The sequence below is a fragment of the Delphinus delphis genome, chromosome 1, assembly GCF_949987515.2.
Source record: "Delphinus delphis chromosome 1, mDelDel1.2, whole genome shotgun sequence".
In the NCBI taxonomy this organism is placed as follows: domain Eukaryota; kingdom Metazoa; phylum Chordata; class Mammalia; order Artiodactyla; family Delphinidae; genus Delphinus; species Delphinus delphis.
In genome coordinates this window covers 117,228,874-117,250,387 of record NC_082683.1, presented here as the reverse complement: position 1 = coordinate 117,250,387, position 21,514 = coordinate 117,228,874, and the positions used below count along the sequence as shown (strand labels likewise).

The 21,514-nt window shown below is 39.3% G+C and overlaps 1 protein-coding gene across 2 annotated transcripts in view; it reads left to right on the top strand.

Moving 5' to 3' along the window:
* SH2D1B (SH2 domain containing 1B) overlaps nucleotides 1-19,933 on the top strand; it is a 36,991-nt gene extending 17,058 nt beyond the window's left edge. Inside the window, exons 2-5 of one of the 2 annotated variants that reach the window (XM_060008990.1) lie at nucleotides 10,302-10,365; nucleotides 12,634-12,799; nucleotides 14,498-14,570; nucleotides 19,530-19,933. In XM_060008990.1, the coding sequence (XP_059864973.1) occupies nucleotides 10,302-10,365; nucleotides 12,634-12,799; nucleotides 14,498-14,535 (268 nt within the window). In that variant the 3' untranslated portion in view covers nucleotides 14,536-14,570; nucleotides 19,530-19,933. Of the gene's footprint in view, nucleotides 1-10,301; nucleotides 10,366-12,633; nucleotides 12,800-14,497; nucleotides 14,636-19,529 lie in introns of those variants that run through there. The other variant, XM_060008998.1, reaches the window with a different exon arrangement.
* Nucleotides 19,934-21,514: the final 1,581 nt, after the last annotated feature.

Sequence of the window (21,514 nt, the reverse complement as noted above, 5' to 3'; positions counted from 1 at the left end):
CAGTAGTGGGATTGCTGGGTCATATGCTAGTTCTATTTTTAGTTTTTTAAGGAATCTCCATACTGTTCCCCATAGTGGCTATATCAATTTACATTCCCATCAATAGTGTAAGAAGTTTCCCTTTTCTCCACACCCTCTCCAGCATTTATTGTTTGAAGATTTTTTGATGATGGCCATTCTGACCTGTGTGAGGGTGATACCTCATTAGTTTTGATTTGCATTTCTCTAAAGATTAGTGATGTTGAGCATCCTTTCATGTGTTTGTTGGCAATCTGTATATCTTCTTTGAAAAAATGTTTATTTAGGTCTTCTGCCCATTTTTGGATTGGGTTGTTTGTTTTTTTCATATTGAGCTGCATGAGCTGCTTGAGTATTTTGGAGATTAATCCTTTGTCAGTTGTTTCATTTGCAAATATTTTCTCCCATTCTGAGGGATGTCTTTTCATCTTGTTTATGGTTTCCTTTGCTATGCAAAACTTTTAAGTTTCACTAGGTCACATTTGTTAGTTTTCGTTTTTATTTCCATTTCTCTAGGAGGTGGGTCAAAAAGGATCTTGCTGTGATTTATGTCATAGAGTGTTCTGCCTATGTTTTCCTCTAAGAGTTTGATAGTGTCTGGCCTTACATTTAGGTCTTTAATCCATTTGGAGTCTATTTTTTTTTCTTTTTTTTTTCTTTTTTTTGCCATACACAGGCCTCTCACTGTTGTGGCCTCTCCCATTGTGGAGCACAAGCTCCGGACATGCAGGCTCAGGGGCCATGGCTCATGGACCCAGCCACTCCGTGGCATGTGGGATCCTCCTGGACCGGGGCACGAACCCATTTCCCCTGCATCGGCAGGCGGACTCTCAACCACTGTGCCACCAGGGAAGCCCTGGAGTCTGTTTTTGTATACAATGTTAGGGAATGTTCTAATTTCATTCTTTTACATGTAGCTGTCCAGTTTTCCCAGCACAAATTACTGAAGAGGCTGTCTTTTCTCCATTGTATATTCTTGCCCCCTTTATCAAAGAAAAGGTGACCATATGTGTGTAGTTTTATCTCTGGGTTTTCTAGCCTGTTCCATTGATCTATATTTGTATTTTTGTGCCAGTACCATACTGCCTTGATTACTGTAGCTTTGTAGTATAGTCTGAAGTCACGGAGTCCGATTCCTCCAGCTCCATTTTTCTTTCTCTAGATTGCTTTCGCTATTCAGGGTCTTTTGTGTTTCCATACAAATTGTGAAATTTTTTGTTCTAGTTCTGTGAAAAATGCCATTGGTAGTTTGATAGGGATTGCATTGAATCTGTAGATTGCATTGGGTAGTAGAGTCATTTTCACAATGTTGATTCTTCCAATCCAAGAACATGGTATATCTCTCCATTTGTATTATCTTTAATTTCTTTCATCAGTGTCTCATAGTTTTCTGCATACAGGGTTTTTGTCTCCTTAGGTAGGTTTATTCCTAGGTATTTTATTCTTTTTGTTGCAGTAGTAAATGGGATTGTTTCCTTAATTTCTCTTTCTGGTATTTTGTTGTTAATGTATAGGAATGCAAGAGATTTCTGTGCATTAATTTTGTCTCCTGCTACTTCACCAAATTCATTGATTAGCTCTAGTAGTTTTCTGGTAGCATCTTTAGGATTCTCTATGTATAGTATCATGCCATCTGCAAACAGTGACAGTTTTACTTCTTCTTTTCTGATTTGGATTCCTTTTACTTCTTTTTCTTCTCTGATTGCTGTGGCTAAAACTTCCAAAACTATGTTGAATAACAGCAGTGAGAGTGAGCAACCTTGTCTTGTTCTTGATCTTAGAGGAAATGATTTCTCTTTTTCACCATTGAGAACAATGTTGGCTGTGGGTCTGTCATATATGGCCTTTATGATGTTGAGGTAGGTTCCCTTTATGCCCATTTTCTGGAGAGTGTTTACTATAAATTGGTGTTGAAATTTGTCAAAAGCTTTTTCTGCATCTATTGAGATGATCATATGCTTTTTATCCTTCAATTTGTTGATATGGTGTATCATATTGATTGATTTGCGTATATTGAAGAATCCTTGCATCCCTGAGATAAATCCCACTTGATCATGGTATATAATCCTTTTAATGTGCTGTTGGCTTCTGCTTGCTATTATTTTGTTGAGGATTTTTGCATCTATTTTCATCAATGCTGATAGTTTTCTTTTTTTGTGACATCTTTGTCTGGTTTTGGTATCAGGGTGATGGTGGCCTCATAGAATGAGTTTGGGAGTGTTCCTCCCTCTGCTATAAATTGGAAGAGTTTGAGAAGGATAGGTGTTAGCTCTTCTCTATATGTTTGATAGAATTCACCTGTGAAGTTATCTGGTCCTGGGCTTTTGTTTGTTTGAAGATTTTTAATCACAGTTTCAATTTCAGTGCTTGTGATTGGTCTGTTGATATTTTCTATTTCTTCCTGGTTCAGTCTCAGAACATTGTGCTTTTCTAAGAATTTGTCCATTTCTTCCAGGTTGCCCATTTTATTGGCATAGAGTTGCTTGTAGTAATCTCTCATGATCCTTTGTATTTCTGCAGTGTCAGTTGTTACTTCTTTTTCATTTCTAATTCTGTTGATGAGTCTTCTCCCTTTTCTTCTTGATGAGTCTGACTAATGGATTATCAATTTTGTTTATCTTCTCAGAGAACCAGCTTTTAGTTTTATTGATCTTTGCTATTGTGCCCTTCATTCCTTTTTCATTTATTTCTGATCTGATCTTTATGATTTCTTTCCTTCTGCTAACTTTGGGGGTTTTTTTGTTGTTGTTCTTTCTCTAATTGCTTTAGGTGTAAGGTTAGGTTGTTTATTTGAGATTTTTCTTGTTTCTTAAGTTACGATTGTATTGCTATAAACTTCCCTCTTAGAACTGCTTTTGCTGCATCCCATAGGTTTTGGGTCATTGTGTTTTCATTGTCTGTTTCTAGGTATTTTTTAAATTTTCTCTTTGATTTCTTCAGTGATCTCTTGATAAAAATATGCTCTTATTTAGTAGCGTACTGTTTAGCCTCCGTATGTTTGTATTTTTTACAGTTTTTTACCTGTAATTGATATCTAGTCTCATAGTGTTGTGGTCGGAAAAGATACTTGATACGATTTCAATTTTCTTAAATTTACCAAGGCTTGATTTGTGACCCAAGATATGATCTATCCTGGAGAATGTTCCATGAGCACTTGAGAAGAAAGTGTATTCTGTTGTTTTGGATGGAATGTCCTATAAATATCAATTAAGTATATCTTGTTCAATGTGTCATTTAAAGTTTGTGTTTCCGTATTTATTTTCATTTTGGATGATTTGTCCATTGGTGAAATTGGGGTGTTAAAGTCCCCCACTAACTGTATTACTGTTGATTTCCCCTTTTATGGCTGTTAGCATTTGCCTTATGTACTGAGGCACCCCTATGCTGAGTGCATAAATATTTACAATTGTTATATATTCTTCTTGAATTGATCCCTTGATCATTATGTAGTGTCCTTCTTTGTCTCTTGTAGTAATCTTTATTTAAAGTCTATTTTGTCTGATATGAGAATTGCTACTCCAGCTTTCTTTTGATTTCCAATGGCATGGAATATCTTTTTTCATCCCCTCATTTTCAGTCTGTATGTGTCCCTAAGTCTGAAGTGGGTCTCTTGTAGACAGCATATATATGGGGCTTGTTTCTGTATCCTTTCAGCCAGTCTATGTCTTTTGGTTGGAGCATTTAATCCATTCACATTTAGGTAATTATCGATATGTACATTCCTATTACCATTTTCATAATTGTTTTAGGTTTGTTTTCATAGGTCTTTTCCTTCTCTTGTGTTTCCTGCCTAGAGAAATTCCTCTAACATTTGATGCAACCTGGTCTGGTGGTGCTGGATTCTCTTAACTTTTGCTTGTTAGTAAAGGTTTTAGTTTCTCTGTTGAATCTGAATGAGATCCTGCTGGGTAGAGTAATCTTGGTTGTAGGTTTTTCTCCTTCATCACTTTAAATATGTCCTGCCACTCCCTTCTGGCTTGCAGTTTCTGCTGAAAGATCAGCTGTTAACTTTATGGGGATTCCCTTGTATGTTATTTGTTGCTTTTCCCTTGCTGCTTTTAATATGTTTTCTTTGTATTTAATTTTTGATAGTTTGATTAATATGTGTCTTGGCGTTTTTCTCCTTGGATTTATCCTGTATGGGACTCTCTGCGCTTCCTGTACTTGATTGACTATTTCCTGTCCCATGTTAGGGAGGTTTCAACTATAATCTCTTTAAATATTTTCTCAGATGCTTTCCTTCTCTCTTCTTCTTCTGAGACCCCTGTAATTTGAATGTTTGTACATTTAATGCAGTCCAAGAGGTCTCTGAGACTGTCCTCAATTCTTTTCATTCTTTTTTTTCTTTATTCTGCCTTGTGGTAGTTATTTTCAGTATTTTATCTTCCAGGTCACTTATCTGTTCTTCTTCCTCAGTTATTCTGTTATTCGTTCCTTCTAGAGAATTTTTAATTTCATTTGTTGTGTTGTTCATCACTGTTTGTTTGATCTTTAGTTCTGCCATGTCCTTGTTAAACGTTTCTTGCATTTTGTCTATTCTATTTCCAAGATTTTGGATCATCTTTATTATCATTACTCTGAATTCTTTTTCAGGTAGACTGCCTATTTCCTCTTCATTTGTTTGGTCTGGTGGGTTTTTACCTTGCTCCTTCATCTGCTGCATATTTCTCTGTCTTCTCATTTTGTTTAACTTACTGTGTTTAGGGTCTCCATTTCTCAGGCTGCATGTTCGTAATTCCTGTTGTTTTGGTGTCTGCCCCCAGTGGGTGAGGTTGGTTCAGTGGGTTGTGTAGGCTTCCTGGTGGAGGGGACTGGTACCTGTGTTCTGGTGGGTGGGGCTGGATCTTGTCTTTCTGGTGGGCAGGGCCACATCCAGTGGTGTGTTTTGGGTTGTCTGTAAAGTTAGTATGATTTTAGGCAGCCTCTCTGCCAATGGGTGGGGCTGCGTTCCTGTCCTGCTAGTTGTTTGGCATGGGAAGTCCAGCACTGGAGCTTGCTGGCCATTAGGTGGAGCTGGGTGTTAACATTGAGACGGAGATTTCTGGGACAGCTCTCGCCGATGGGCAGGAGGTCTCTGGTGGCCCAGTGTCCTGAACTTGGCTCTCCCACCTCAGAGGCTCAGGCCTGACACCAGGCCAGAGCACCAAGACCCTGTCAGCCACATGGCTCAGAAGAGAGAGAAAAAAAGAAGGAAAATTAATAATAAATTTAAAAATTATTAAAATAAAAATTTTTTTAAATAATAATTTTTAAAAAAGAAAAGAGCAACCAAACCAATAAACAAATCCACCAACAATAACAAGCGCTAAAAACTATACTAAGATAAACATAAAGATCAGAAACAAATCAGTTGCAGACAGCAAACCCCAAACCCCACACTTTCTTCCAAAGTCCACCGCCTCAATTTTGGGACGATTCATTGTCTATTCATGTATTCCACAGATACCAGGTACATCAAATTGATTGTGGGGATTTAATCCGCTGCTCCAGAGGCTGCATGGAAAAATTTCCCTTTCTCATCTTTGTTCGCATAGCTCCTGGGGTTCAGCTTTGGTTTTAGCCCCACCTCCGCATGTAGGTTACCCTCAGGCATCTGTTCCCACCCAGAGAGTACAGGGTTAAAGCAGAGGCTGATTAGGGGGCTCTTGCTCACTCAGGCTGGGGGGAGGGAGGGGTACGGTAGTTATTATTGGAATGTGGGGCGAGCCTGCGGTGGCAGAGGCTGGTGTGACATTGCAACAGCCTGAGGCACACCATGTGTTCTCCCGGGGAACCAGTCCCTGGATCACAGAACTCTGGCAGTGGTTTGTTGCTCAGGCTCCTGGGGGGGTATGGATAGTGACCTGTGCTTGCACACAGGCTTCTTGGTGGCTGCAGCAGCAGCCTTAGCATTTCATTCCTGTCTCTGGGGTCCGAGCTGATAGCTTCAGCTCACGCCCGTCTCTGGAGCTCGTTTAGGTGGTGCTCTGCATCCCCTCTCCTCATGCACCCCGAAACAATGGTCTCTTGGCTCTTAGGTAGGTCCACACTTTTTCCCAGACTCTCTCCTGGCTAGCTGTGGCACACTAGCCCCCTTCAGGCTGTGTTCATGCAGCCAACCCCAGCCCTCTCCCTGGGATCTCACCTCTGAAGCCTGAGCCTCAGCTCGCAGCCCCCGCCCACCCCAGCAGGTAAGCAGAAAAGCCTCTCAGGCTGGTGAGTGCTGGTTGGCTCTGATCCTCTGTGAGGGAAGCTCTCCGCTTTGCCCTCTGCACTCCTGTTGCTTTGCTCTCCTCTGTGGCTCTGAAGCTTCCCCCCGCCGCCCATCCCCTGTCTCCACCAGTGAAGGGGCTTCCTATTATGTGGAAACTTTTCCTACTTCACAGCTCCCTCCCATCCTTATTCCTTTATCTCTGTTTTTTCTTTTTTCTTTTGCCCTACCCAAGTATGTGGGGATTTTCTTGCCTTTTGGGAAGTCGGAGGTCTTCTGCCAGCGTTCAGTAGGTGTTCTGTAGGAGCTGTTCCACATGTAGATGTATTTTTGTTATATTTGTGGGGAGGAAGGTGATATCCACATCTTACTCCTCCGCCATCTTGAAGGTCCCCTGGCTATCTATTTTACATTTGGTAGTGTATATATGTCAATGCTACTCTCACTTCGCCCCAACTTCCCTTCCCCGCTCCCCGCGTCCTCAAGTCCATTCTCTATGTCTGCATCTTTATTCCTGCCCTGCCACTAGGTTCATCAGTACTGTTTTTTTTTAGATTCCATATACATGAGTTAGCATACAGTACTTGTTTTTCTCTTTCTGACTTACTTCACTCTCACTATCTTAATTATAGCTTTATAAGAAGACATAAGACTTGTTAAGACAGAAGCACCGCACTGAGTGCGCGCGCGCACACACACACACACACACACACACACACACACACACACACACACACACACCAGGTTTTTCTTTTTCAAAATTGACTAGACCAGATATTTATGCAGAGGAGTGACATGATCTGACTCACAGTTTTTAAAAGGAGCACCCTGGCTGTTTTGTAAAGAATAATAATGACATCAGAGAGAGAGGAAAAATTGCTAGAATTATGTCCTTGAATAGATGAAAGCAGATGGCAACCAGTGGAAATAAGAGGGATTAGCTTTGCAGAGCAGCATGCAAAGTTCAACCACGGTAATAAAGGCAGAGTCTATGCGTGTAGATGCTATTATGCTATTATGGTGATGGGAATCTGGAGATTCTCTTCTGATTGTTTTAATCTTTTTGGTGAAATCATCAGTTAAGAATGAGACGTTGAAGGTTTAAGAAGAAAGGAAATGGTGTAGAATCATTGTTGAGGAGAATAGGAAAATCAATGGTCACCTGGAGGCATTAAGAGCCTACTTGAGGTTTGTGGTCATTTAAAGAGAGAACAGTGAACACGGCTGTGTCTCCCAGCCACATACAGCTGTAGAGATTTGGGCTTAATCAGGATTCTGCTAATTAAGGAAATAAAGTGAACGATGATAAAGGAGTTGAAGGGAGTGATTGTAATGGTTGACAAGCAATCTAAACTGGGTAAAGAAGGGAGTGAAGACACATGAGTGAGAACACTGAAAAGTGGTAGGATCAATGGATTGGAAAGTCTATGGGGTCAAGGGAATGTTGGGGAAGGGATCTGGAAAGACGGGAAGCAGGAGAAAGAGAGTGGGATGCACGAAATTCACATTATGAGAGGGTTGCCCATATTGGCAATTACAAGGTCAAAGTTATGAGTGGGGCTGGCTTCGTGGCATGCAACCTTATGCAGCCACCAAAGGCCCTACACTCAGAGGGCCCTGCACTTGGTTTACTGTTCTGCTGTCACCATCTCAAAATTCCTAGTAATTTTTTAAGAGGGGTGTTAAATTTTCATTTTTTCTATGGGCCCCACAAATTATGTAGCCAGTCCCGGTTATGAACATGGGAGTGAGAAGGCGATGTAGGTGGAAGACAAGATTATTGAAGGAGAGGAATTAGAGGAACTGAGAAATTGGTATGTTAAAGGATAATCTACATGTGAATTGAAATTGCCAACAATTTAGTCAGGAATAGTACTGAAGACAGTGACAGTGAGCTAGGAGCTAAATCCTGGAGAAACGAGTCGCAGTAACACAGAGCTGAGGAGCTGTCAGCATAGTGACATCTTGATTGGGTAGGAGGTGATATAATCTACATGAAGCTCAAAGCTGAGGGTTTGGAGACAGGAGACAACATTGAAGAGCTGCAAAAACAGGAACACGGGCCTCCCCTCCAGGCCCGCAGTGAGGAGAGAGCAGCAGCCTTTTAGTGGGGTCCCGGGGAAGCAGTGTCCGTGAGACAGAGGCAGGTTTCCCTCAGAGTGAGAAGGTGACAGGGATGATTAGAGAATAGGTTGAAGACATAGGAGACTTTGATGATGGCAGACCTTGAGTGCTAGAGAACACAAGGAAGGATTTCAGGAGCTGGGGAGAGGACACAATACAGGCTGTACAGAGCCTTGTAGGATTAGAAAACAGGAGAAAAGATATCCTGAGAGACTGGGCTTTTTGCAATGACTAACAAACAGGGATAAAGGGCATGATGAGATTAGCCCAGTGGATTCCAGGCAGAGGGTAGAGACAAGACTGTGAGTGTTGGGGGATAAAGAGGGGCTCCTTCGTCACCGTGGTGACAGGGGCCGAAGGCCCAGGGGAAACATGGTCTTTATAACTGCCTTGAGTGTAAATGCACACTGAAAAATCATGTATCTTTTAAAAGTTTTATAAGTGGCATCTATAAAATAATAATTAGAATAGGAGGCATTACAATAAGTCTTTATGTCGACCCAATAATATTGCAATTGTATAAAGTGGATACTAATCTCACTGCTCTGTAATCTCTTACAGCATTTTTGGGGGTAAACATTCCAAAATAAATGCATATAGGTATCACAAGTTCAGTAAATCAATTTCTTGTAAAGCATCACTGCAATGTGGCTTATTTCATTAAAAATACTTTGCAAAGAATAAGACTATATTTGAGCAATGTCAGTCTTTCTAACTTGAGGTATATGGCTTTTGGATTAATTAATATAGAACCTCCATTTGTTTTATTCTTTCAAACTCCTCTAGTAAAGATTTTCTTAGGCTGATAATACAACAATGTAATTAAACATAAAGTCATTTATTTAAGAATTTAACTTAGGCTATATGATAGTTGAGTTTCAAGAAACCATGTGAGCAGCCAAAAGCAATGTATGGACCTTGTTTGGATCCCGATTTGAATAATACTTCTGTGAAAAGACACTTGTGAGACCTCTTCCCAGACTGTGGAATACTTTAATTTGTCACATATAGACAAGGATTCATGTGAAAACTTTTTGTTGCTTGTCATGTGATTTAAAGACACCCACTAGCTTCTTCTGGCCTCAGGAAACCCCACAAAAAGGATTGGGATTTGAAGTCCATTGTCAAAGCCACCAGACGATCAGCAATGACGTCTCCTGTACCTTAAAGCTATAGCTATCTGCCTTCCCAATTCAGTCAAAAGATGGGTCATCTGATTCTTTGGCATGGGTGCAAGTGAAGGGGTGAGGAGTGATCAGTCAGATAATTTGAACTTCATGTCAATGTTTTTTATCCTCATTTTTTACATTTTAATATTTCTTTGGAATCAGAACATAGTTAACAGTTGATAGAGACATTTAATGTATGCATTTTTCTCCTCAAAAGCTACTACTAAATTGACTGTATCCTACAATTGATGACATCTTGGAATTGAGGAAATATGGTAATGTATGCTATTTCCTGTTTTGGAAATTGCTCAATTGAGTCTGTTATCTAAATTCTAGTTAGATTACTTACCCAGTGGCTCCTGTTCCAGTGAGGAAAAAGAGCACAATACATCACTTCCTTGCACAAAATTCCCAACCTTCTCTATTTTAGTTACATTAACTATCTCTAATGAGGTCAATGACCTGTCACTTAATAAACAACACAGGAATGGCTTGATGGTGTTTTGTATGTTGTATCAACTTAGGGCTAAGTGAAAAAACTAGAGAGAAATACCAAGACAATGGAAACTGTAAAATTTCTCTCCTTATTCTCTTTGCTACAGCCCAGACTTCCACCATAGAATAAAGGTCTCCATTTTAAAACCTCTCTTTCAAATTCCCACAGATGAGAAGGTCTGAAAATGATCAGTTTCTTTTTGGGATCCAAGATTGACAAAGCCATTGCACACAAAATACAGTGGTAGATATTACCTGGATTTGCATATAAGAACATTGTGATTCACACAGTCATCTTTCCACAGGTTTAAAAAGTTGGTCTACACATACCGAATCTTCAAAGAGAAACATGGGTATTACAATATACAGGTAAGAACATACAAGAACTCCTATAACAAAAACAACACAAGCTGGGGGGAGTAAAACCTGAGAACATCTCTCGAACCTGAGATGCCATGAAGAGGCATTCTAAACAGGGAAGCACTGCGGAGAGTTAGAATCAGATCAGTAGTTTACCTTGTCTTTCTTTCAGAGAAATAGGAATGCACTAGAGTTGGGTTCCATTTTCAAGAAAAACAAGGCTGTTGTTCAAAAGTGTAGAGGCACAAAGTTCCTCCAGGGGTCAAATATACCAACCTGAACTCCATATAAGACTACCGTCAAATTATAAGACTAAACAACGAACAGGATGAGTGGAAAGGGAAGGTGGGGAGAGGTCCGAATGTTTAAGAAGTCGACATTCGGGGACACCATAGCTGTATGAAAATGCAAAGGGGAGCATCAGTCAACTGGCAATTCAGGGATTTCTTTAATGCTTCTGGTTTACTGAGAGCTAAGCAGAAAAACCTTTTTTTTTTTTTTTTTTTGAAGTTACTTCTCTGGTAGGAAATAGAGTATAATAAATGTCATTGAATCTTTAATTACTAACATAGACTCCTGAACTAATCTTTCTGAAACACTTGCATAAATGTTAAGCAGACTTTTTTACTGCAGGATTTCTCAGAATCTTTAATATGCTAAAGTTCACTGTGACTGTCTGAAAGAGATTAGAATATACAATGATCCCCAGACACACACACACACACACACACATATATGTAATTTTTCTTTTGCCACAAAGGACATTATTGAGGCAATTGACAAAATCTGCATCAGGTCTGTAGATTAGTAATAGTATTGCATCAAGATTAATTTCCTCATAGGGAGGGTTGGAGGGAGACACAAAAGGGAGGAGATATGGGGATATATGTATATGTATAGTTGCTTCACTTTGTTATAAAGCAGAAACTAGCACACCATTGTAAAGCAATTATACTCCAATAAAGATGTTTAAAAAAAAGTTCCCTATAATGGCCATTGATATTCTAAACTGTCTTTGGTCAGGTCTGTTCATTTAGTTAGAAATGTACCTGAAAAAAAAACAAACGATTAATTTCCTCATTTTAGTGTGGATATGTAATGTTCTTGCTTTTTAGGAAATATGAAGTATTTAGGGTCAAAGGGATATCATGTCAGCAACTTACTCTCATAATTTTTTTTAAAAAAGAATACATATATGTATACATATATACACACACATATATATTTAGAAAGAGAGAGAATGAAAGGCAAATAAAATTTTAACATTTGGGATATGGGTGAAGGTTATATATGGAAATTTAAAAAATATTTTTGCAGCTTTGAAAGCAACCTATTTTAAAACATTTATTTCTTTGTTGTGCATATTTTGGGAAATTCTGGATAATTCCTTAATACCCCATTTTGTCTCTTGTCTGAACAAAACAGAGAGGCATCCAAGTCGGTTATAACAGACACAGAGGGGCATTTCATTGACACAGAGGGGCATTTCATACAGCAGCTCTGTATCAGGGCCTGTGCTGGATGCTACCTTGGGCTGAAGTGACAGCCTTTCATAGAGCCCTCTTCCATGTCAGCCTGCATCTCTGTCATGGAGGTTAACTACACCCCAGGTCACAGAGCCTTCCTGTCACCACTCCTCTGTAGACCAACACTGTGGCCCTAAGAGAACCACAGTGATCATTAAGAAAATCAAATACATAAGAGCCAAGGAAGCTCTTGTGTTTTAAAATTATTTCTATAAGATTATATTAGAAAATTGTACTTGGTTTGTAGGTGGTAAAGAGAAAACAACTATTCACAATTTACCTGAGTCATGTTGACATTCCCATTTTCAATTTAAATCGGGACTTTTTGTCTTGTTTTGCTCTCCTGGAGAGTCTGAATTCATCAAGTATGTAAGTTGCATATTTTGCATTTCCCATCAGAAGTCCTCCCGTATTAGTCCCCCTCACTCTGACATAAGCTCTTAGATGGGTACCCTCCACAGTGTACCTACAAGAACTGTCCCCAAATTGCCAAGAATGGGGGCTCATTCGATACTGCAGACTGAGGTGGGGACCTTTGATTGTTCATCTTCTTTATTCAGAGTAGCTCAAGTCAGAATTCCATTTTAAAAAGGAGGGTTTCTGGTTATTGCGTATGGTGTGAGCTCCCACACAAGTGTCGGCCACCTGTTTTCAATTCACCGCTCAGCGGCAGCCCTGAAAACCACTGTTTTGAGAAGTGTCATCTTTCACACACAATTGCACAATGATGAGTGATCTTGCATTTTTGCAGACGGTGGAAGGCGCTCAAAGACAGACCTTTCCAAACCTAGAGGAACTGATCTCCAAGTTTGAAAAACCAGATCAAGGGCTGGTGGTTCACCTTTTAAGGCCAATAAAGAGAACCTGTCCCTCCCTGAGATGGAGAAGATCGAAGATACAGCTGGATGGTATTTATGGTAAAAAAACTTTCACACGGGTGCCAGACAGGAACCTTAGTCCCATTTCCACCACTGGGCTACTTTGCAGAACCGATACAGATAATTGCCCCTTTCTAGGATGTTAGCTTTAAAAAGCTTCATCCTATGAAGAGCACTTTCCATTTTGTTGGGAAGTGGTGACTTCGAGCTCCTGGAGGTGGCAAACACATAGAGCTCTCTGTGCTTGGACAGCCCGGGGAGGAAGAGTGGCTCCTGAACATTCTCCAAGAGCTGACTTCAGACTCATTCTGTGACCTTGTGCAAACAACACAGGTTTGGGAATAGATGGCCAACAAGCAGAATTTTCAAATGAGAAAATTGCTTCAACCCTCTCCCCAAGCCTCATCCTGTTACATTTTGCTCAATATTTGCTAAGCATTCATTTATATAGTGTTAGGGGAATAATTATTTCAGATACACCCCAAAAGTTATTAAGCCATGGTGGAAAAGGAGAGATGGTCCGTAAATCTGAGTGAGGAGAATCCAGATCATATCCCAAGCAGCTACTCTTGCTTACATCCCTGCAAGTCTGCTCTCAGAAGAGAATCTAGCATCTGTCAGTTACAACGTAGTTCGAATTTAACTCAGACTTCCTGAGACATTTACAGTTTAACCCTGTCTTCTCAAGGTGGGATGTGTGGTGATAGCCCCATGAAAGGGATTTCAGTCATCAGTGGGTAGGTGATGGGGATGGGACCAGAAGTGCTAGCTAGGGAGAAGGGCGGAGGACAGAGAGTTCTGGGGAGCCTGCAATCACCCCACACCCATTGTACTCTGTCTATAGCAAAGTTTCCCTTTAGACTGCCAGAGCAAACTTCTCACATCCCCAACAAGACTAAGTGTGGCTTTTTAATTATGGAAAAAAAAACCCCAAAACCCTCCTCTACCATTTTCTGTCCCCCTTCCCCCACATAGAGGAGTGTGCACCCAGAGAAGAAGCGACCCATGCACCCGCTTCCTATAGGTTCAGCTGCAGATGTAGTCCCACGGCCATTTTCTACCATAACTTATAGAGTTTGAAGGTGTGGTTCCTGTTCCCAACTAGGTCTTAAAGCATGGTTCGGTCTTCCCTGAACCCTCCACAGCACGTAGAAGAATAAAACGGGGCAGAGTAGAAGCCCAGGGATGTACCTGTGCTGCAGTCCTCAGGCAAACCCAGATGGGTTGCTCAGGATGCTTGGGGTGGCGGTAGTATTTGTCTCAGCGATGATAAAATAACCACAAATTCCAACAGGAGAACCCTTTAGAGTTCGTCCCCAAGAACTGGGTGAGAGTCTCGCCGTACCAGTTGTCCATGCTTGGCCAGCCTTGGCAGAGCAAGCTCCCAAATCCTCAGCTCCCGAAGTGGGAACTTCCTCCCATTAGCTCATCTTCTTCCTCCCTTTCCCTTGGCCTCCTTAGAACAAGCCTTAGGTGTTCTCACTCTGAGGAAGGCGCAGGTGTTCTGCTGGTGAGTGGAGGCATCTGGTCCTGGAAACTCTGATGTTCGACTTATAAACAGACCCCCTCTTTTGCCAGGAGAGCTCCCTGTGGTACCCCAGCCCTTGAAGGTGTCACTTTGATGTGGCATCAAGATCGCCCTCTGCCTGGGGAGAAGTCTTTCCCTTGACTGGTGTGGGTCAGTGTGACTCCTGGGTGTTGAGCCTCATGGCTGGTCTTCTGCTTTTTTTTCCCCAGAGAACAGTAACAGCGATTATGTGGCTGTCTTGCCTTGAAGATAAGGAGACTGGACAAAGCACTTATAGAAGAGGTGGGCTGATAGCTCTCACCAGTGACCCTGCTTCTCCTGCAGGTGTAGGTCTGTAAGGCCAAACTCTAGCGGACAATTTAGACTCTCCTGGTGTGAGTGACTGTCCACCAGTCTCAGAGAAATCACTCCCCCTGCCCCGCCTCCCGTGCATATACCTTGAGCAGCTTCGAAACCCCTTTTCCCCTCTCACTCTTCTTTCTTGCAATAGGACAGCCTGAACCTATTCTCCTTGACTTGTTAAAGGTGCCACCACTACATCACAGTTGACGTCCCCCTTTCAACCACGTGACCAGAGGGGAGCGAAGAGAGAGCGCTGGCTGCTAGTTAGGAGCCTGAGTTCCAGTCCTGGCTCTGTGACTGCAGACCAACCTCTTCCTCTTTCTCTGTTTCTTCATCTATAAAACAAGTGGCTAAGCAGAAGGGTACACAATGCCCCAGCAGAGTTAAGACCTGATTAGTGTGGAATGTACCGAATTCTATGCCCATTCTATCACCCATCTTCAAACCGTAGTGATTCATTTCACCCCACTAGCCTTACCTTTTAAAGTTATTAAAGAGAGGAACTTAGATCTCTAGGAAACACGAGCAGACATTGTGGCTGGAACCCCAAAGCACGAGCCGTTCTGACTTTTGGGTCACAGCAAACCATAGTAGAGAAGAAGTGCACTGTAGCCATATTCAGAGAGCTGAGGGGGCCAAATCCTTCTGGTTGGTTCGGTAAAGGACACCACAGCAAACCTGCTCTCCAGGGTCCTGGGTCTTTGATCCTTTCTGCATGGTACAAAGAAGCATGTTCCAGTTGTCAGAGCCTGCAGCAAGACTTGGCACAGAAAATATATTCAGTGACTATTTCTTAAATAAATGACTGAATAAATCAATATACATAAAATGTGGCCACTTATTCTGGATAGCAGAGATTTGTTTGAACTTTATACATTTCAAAATCCAGTAGAACATGACTATTAATTCAAGACCTTTCAGTTATAACTCTCATGGAAGTGATCTCCTTTTTTCTGAGCATCTATGCGTAGCACCTTACACGATGCTTGGTCCCAGTGGGTTTTCAGCATAGTTTTCAAACGAGCAAGCCACATTTCATAGCTAATGTGGATGTCATGCTATAGTTCCCTGAAATTTAGAAGAGCCTGAACAGGTCATATGAAGAACAGCTGAAAGTTCTGAGTATGCGGGACTGGATAAGGGAAAACTTAAACTAAAGCAGTCGTTCCAAGTGTTTGAAGTGCTGTTCTGTGAAAGAGCCTGAAGATTCACTGGGTACAATGCCAGACAGCGGAACTCAGACCAATGGCTGGGTGTTTATAGGAGGGCAGTTTTAGCCAAATATAAGAAAGAACTCTGAACCCACTGGAGCTATCCTACATCCAAACAGTCCTCCCTCTGCTGTGGTCCAAGTGACTTAGGTATGGAGAGTAATCACATTCCTTTGTTCATAACTCATTACCACCATCAAACCATACAAGACTCTTGTTTTATTTCATTTTTCTTCCCTTCATCCCTAATTCCCATTTCAATGGAACCAGCTCTGTACTATTTGATACGTGCCCTTGGTATGTATGCACCCTTGTAGAATATACAGAATTGGTTGTGACTCTATATATCTTTTATATTTACCTGCATGATATGGTGCTATTGCTCCCATTCTGTTATTACTTTTTTTCACTCAATAGTATGTTTAGTTCTATTCCATATTGTTGAGTGTACATCCAACCCAGTGCCTCTAACTGATGCATGGTATTCCACAGCGTGCATCCACCACATTTTTCTTCCCTCTAGAGATAGAGATATCTAAGTTGGTTCCAACTCCCTGCTATCAGGAACAACACTGTGATGAGCAACCTTGAGCAAGTCTCTTTATGCAAGTGTAAGAGACTTCCCCCGGATTATATGCGTGGGTCATAAAGTGTAATCAGATTTAATTATGATGTAATCAAGCCCATTAAGTGGTTTTTTTGCCTTATGCTTTGTGCTTTTTGATCCTTGTTTTACAAGCCCTTCCCCACTCCAAGATCGTGGAAAAAAAAAATTATCCTACATTTTCTTCTACTGACTTTATACTTTTACACTCTGCAGTTAGGGTTTTAAAGATGGCAAGGACTTTTGCCTTTTTCATTGGCATATATCCAGTGTCTAGAAAAGTCCATCACCCATAGTAGATGCTCAATAAATATTTATTGAATAAATGATTAATCTGGGGTTAACCTTTGTTCATAGTGAGAGGTAAGAATCCAGCTTTGTATTTTTCCATATATATTTAAGTGGTTTTCTGATTTCAACCCGCTTAATAATTCATTTTCCCCCCTCTGACTTATGGCATCTCCTTTATATCACAACTGTTCTAATACTCTGGCTTTTAATTGTCTGGTAGGATAAGCACTCTCTCTTATGTTTTAAAACCAATTTAGCTGTTTGTGGACCTTGATTCCTCCACATACATTTTAGAATAAATAAGTTTCTCAAAACATCTTCCTGGAATTTTGTGTAAAGTTGCCATGAATTTGTACAGTAATTAGGGGAGAACTGATATTCTTGTGATGTTTTCCCATGCATAAACATGCTACATCTATTTTGTCAGGCCATCTTTTTTGGTCTTTAATGCAATCATAAGTTTTCATTACAGAAGTCTTGTATATTCTGTTAGTTTAATTGCTAACTATTTTTAGTTGTTATAAATTTAAGTCATATATTTTATTACATTTCTTTTTTTTCTTTTGATTTGAGGTTTCCCTTTATTTTTTTTTAAATTGGGGTATAGTTGTTTTACAGTGTTGTGTTAGTTTCAGCTGTACAGCAAAGCAAATCAGCTATATGTATACATATAGCCCCTCTTTTTTGGATTTCCTTCCTCTTTAGGTCACCACAGAGCATTGAGTAGAGTTCCCTGTAGACTACAGCAGTAGCAAACTGTTTATGCTCTGATTAGATCTACTGGTTTATCTGTTGATTCTATTGTAAATTAGATTGTAAATTCCATGTAAATGATTTTGTCAGCTATAAATGATAGAATTTTGTTCTCCTCCCTTTCATCAATTATACATCTTATTTATTTTCTATGTTTAATTGGTTGGCTAGGACCTCCGGTATACATTAAATACTAGCCATGAAGGTGGGTATTCTTATGTTGTTCCCATATTATATGAAATGCTTAGAAATTTCCCCATTTAAGCACAATGTTTGTTGCAGCCTTTAAGAAGGCTATTTTAGTTTTTATCAGAAATGTTTTGAAATTTATTAAATGATTTGTTTCTGTATCTACTGAGATAGACACATTCCTTTAATCTTCATTCCATTATAGAGGTAAATTACATTAATTAAATTTCTAATATTATACCATCCTTGCATTGCTTAACTTGATCATGTTACATTATTTTTAATAGACTGTTGGATTCAGTAAGTTAGTATTTCATTTAAGATTTTTGCATTAAAACTCATAAACCAAACAGAACTATAATTTGCTGAACCATGGTTATACTAACCAGATCGATATAAAGTGAATTAAGGAGTCCTTCTCTTTTTTCTATTTTTTTGCAGCAGCTTTGTAAGGTAAGGATTATCTGTTGCTTGAAAGCTCATTAATACTCTCTTGTAAAACTGAGTTTGAAGTTCTGGTGAAGAAGGAGAAGGTATCTTTTATTACTATTTAAATATCTTTTTTTTTTTTTTTTACAAAATTTAGAGAATTTTATTAAGTGTCAGACACATGCATTATATCTCACACATGTTAAAATTTGATTTTGAACTCCAAATTTATTTTATTAAGAATTTCTCCCCCAGAGCTCTCATGTGAGCTATAGTTGGTCCCATAGGAAGAAGAACAACAATAAAGACTTTAATGGGGAAATCTATTTACAAATATATGTTTTTTAAAACAGAGTCTGATGAGAGGGAATTAAACATATAATTTTTATTATGACTGGTTTGTTCAGCAAAAGAACTTGCTTATTACTCTCTTTAATGCATATTGGTTTATTCAATTATTTTGCCAAATTTGGTATTCTTTATTTTTCCAAGAATTTATCCATTTTGTCTAAGTTTTCTAAAGTATTAGCATATAGTTAATAATACTATTTTATTATTTTTAAGAATATGTTGTGACAGTCATCATATCTCCTTCTTCACTCTGTATCTTATTTGCATCTTACTCTTTTTACTAATCAATTTTATTCATCTTAAATGGTCCTTTCAAAGTCAGCTTTTAGCTTTATTTTTTTTTTGTTATTGTTTTTAGATTGCTATTCTCTATTTCATTGACTTTTATTCTCATTTTTGAGCTTATTTGGCTTATTTTCAATATTTATTGTTTTCTAATACACTTAAAGCTATGAATTTATCTCATAGTACTACTTTAGCTGTACCCCACAAATTTTAACATGGTATTTATTGCTGTTCAGATCAAAGTATTTTTAATCCCTGTAAAAATGCCCTTTTCAATCCAAAGAGAATGTAATAGTTTGTAATTCTTTTCAAACATGTACAGTACTTTAGTTTTCACTTTAGTACAGATTCCAAACTATACAGCATTAAAGTTAGATAGATAGTTTGACTTGATGAGGCTTCCTTGATGACCTAGTATATGTGAACGTTACATTTGTTTGGAAGAAATGGATTTTTCTACCAATTTTAAAGCTCACTTTCTTCACCACTGCCGCCAATGTATTCAAGATTATAGATCATATAAACCAAACTTTTATATATTTTCTTATTTTTCATTTATTTGACCTATCAAAGAGAAATAAGTCTCTCATTTTAACCCAATATATAATAGAGTTTAGCTTTCTAATTACAATAGTTGTACAGATTTGTCTTCATAGTTCTGCCATTCTTGTTTTAACTATTTTGAGGTTATATTTTTAGGTGTGTATCTTTTTATAATTATTTCATCATCTTAATATCTTTCTTTTATGAAGGGTTTCTTTTTGTCTCATAAATTTATGCTTTTAGGGACTTCCCTGGTGGTGCAGTGGTTAAGAATCCACCTGCCGATGCAGGGGACACGGGTTCAAGCTCTGATCCGGGAAGATCTCACATCCCACAGAGCAACTAAACCTGTGCTCCACAACTACTGAGCCTGCGCTCTATAGCCCGCAAGCCACAACTATGGAAGCCCGCATGCCTACAGCTCATGCTCTACAACAAGAGAAGCCACTGTGATGAGAAGCCTGCTTACCGAAACGAAGAGTAGCCCCCACTCTCTGCAACTAGAGAAAGCCTGCGTGCAGCAATGAAGACCCAATGCAGCCATAAAATAAATTAATTTAAAAAATTAATTTATGCCTTTAATTTTATTTTATCATATTAAAATTGATATCCTGACTTTCTTTTTTAATTTTATTATTTTTTTATACAGCAGCTTCTTACTTGTTATTGATTTTATACATATTAGTGTATATATGTCAATCCAATCACCCAATTCATCCCACCATCACCACCACCACCCTCCCCCCACCCCATTTTCCCACCTTGGTGTCCATATGTTTGTTCTCTACATCTGTGTCTCTATTTCTGCCTTGCAAACTTGTTCATCTGTACCATTTTTCTAGATTCCACATATATGTATTAATATATGATATTTGTTTTTCTCTTTCTGACTTACATCACTCTGTATGACATCTCTAGGTCCATCCACGTCTCTACAAATGACCCAATTTCATTCCTTTTTATGGCTGAGTACTATTCCATTGTATATATGTACAAAATCTTCTTTATCCATTCGTCTGTCAATGGGCGTTTACATTGCTTCCATGACCTGATTATTGTAAATAGTGCTGCAATGAACACTGGTGTGCATGTGTCTTTTTGAATTATGGTTTTCTCTGGGTATATGCCCAGTAGTGGGATTGCTGAGTCATATGGTAATTCTATCTCCAGTTTTTAAAGGAACCTTCATACTGTTCTCCATAGTGGCTGTATCAATTTACATTCCCACCAACAGTGCAAGAGGGTTCCCTTTTCTCCACACCCACTCCAGCATTTTTTGTTTGTAGATTTTCTGATGATGCCCATTCTAACTGGTGTGAGGTGATACCTCATTGTACTTTTGATTTGCATTTCTCTAATGATTAGTGATGTTGAGCAGCTTTCATGCGCCTCTTGGCCATCTGTATGTCTTCTTTGGAGAAATGTCTGTTTAGTTCTTCTGCCCATTTTTTGATTGGGTTGTTCGTTTTTTTAATATTGAGCTGCATGAGCGGTTTATATATTTTGGAGATTAATCCTTTGTCCATTGATTCATTTGCAAATATTTTCTCCCATTTTGAAGGTTGTCTTTTCGTCTTGTTTATAGTTTCCTTTGCTGTGCAAAAGCTTTTAAGGTTCACTAGGTCCCGTTTGTTTATTTTTATTTTATTTCCATTACTCTAGGAGGTGGGTCAAAAAAGATCTTGCTGTGCTTTATGTCAAAGAGTCTTCTTCCTATGTTTCCTCTAAGAGTTTTATAGTGTCTGATCTTACATTTAGGCCTTTAATCCATTTTGAGTCTATTTTTGTGTATGGTGTTAGGGACTGTTCTAATTTCATTCTTTTACATTTAACTGTCCAGTTTTCCCAGCACCACTTATTGAAGCACCACTTATTGAAGAGGCTGTCTTTTCTCCATTGTATATTCTTGCCTCCTTTGTCATAGACTAGTTGACCATAGGTGCGTGGCTTTATCTCTGGGCTTTCTATCCTGTTCCATTGATCTATATTTCTGTTTTTGTGTGAGTACCATATTGTCTTGATTACTGTAGCTTTCTAGTATAGTCTGAAGTCAAGGAGTCTGATTCCTCCAGCTTCATTTCTTTCCCTCAAGACTGCTTTGGCTATTTGGGGTCTTTTCTGTCTCCATACAAATTTTAAGATTTTTTTGTTCTAGTTCTGTAAAAAATGCCATTGGTAATTTGATAGGGATTGCATTGAATCTGTAGATTGTTTTGGGTAGTATAGTC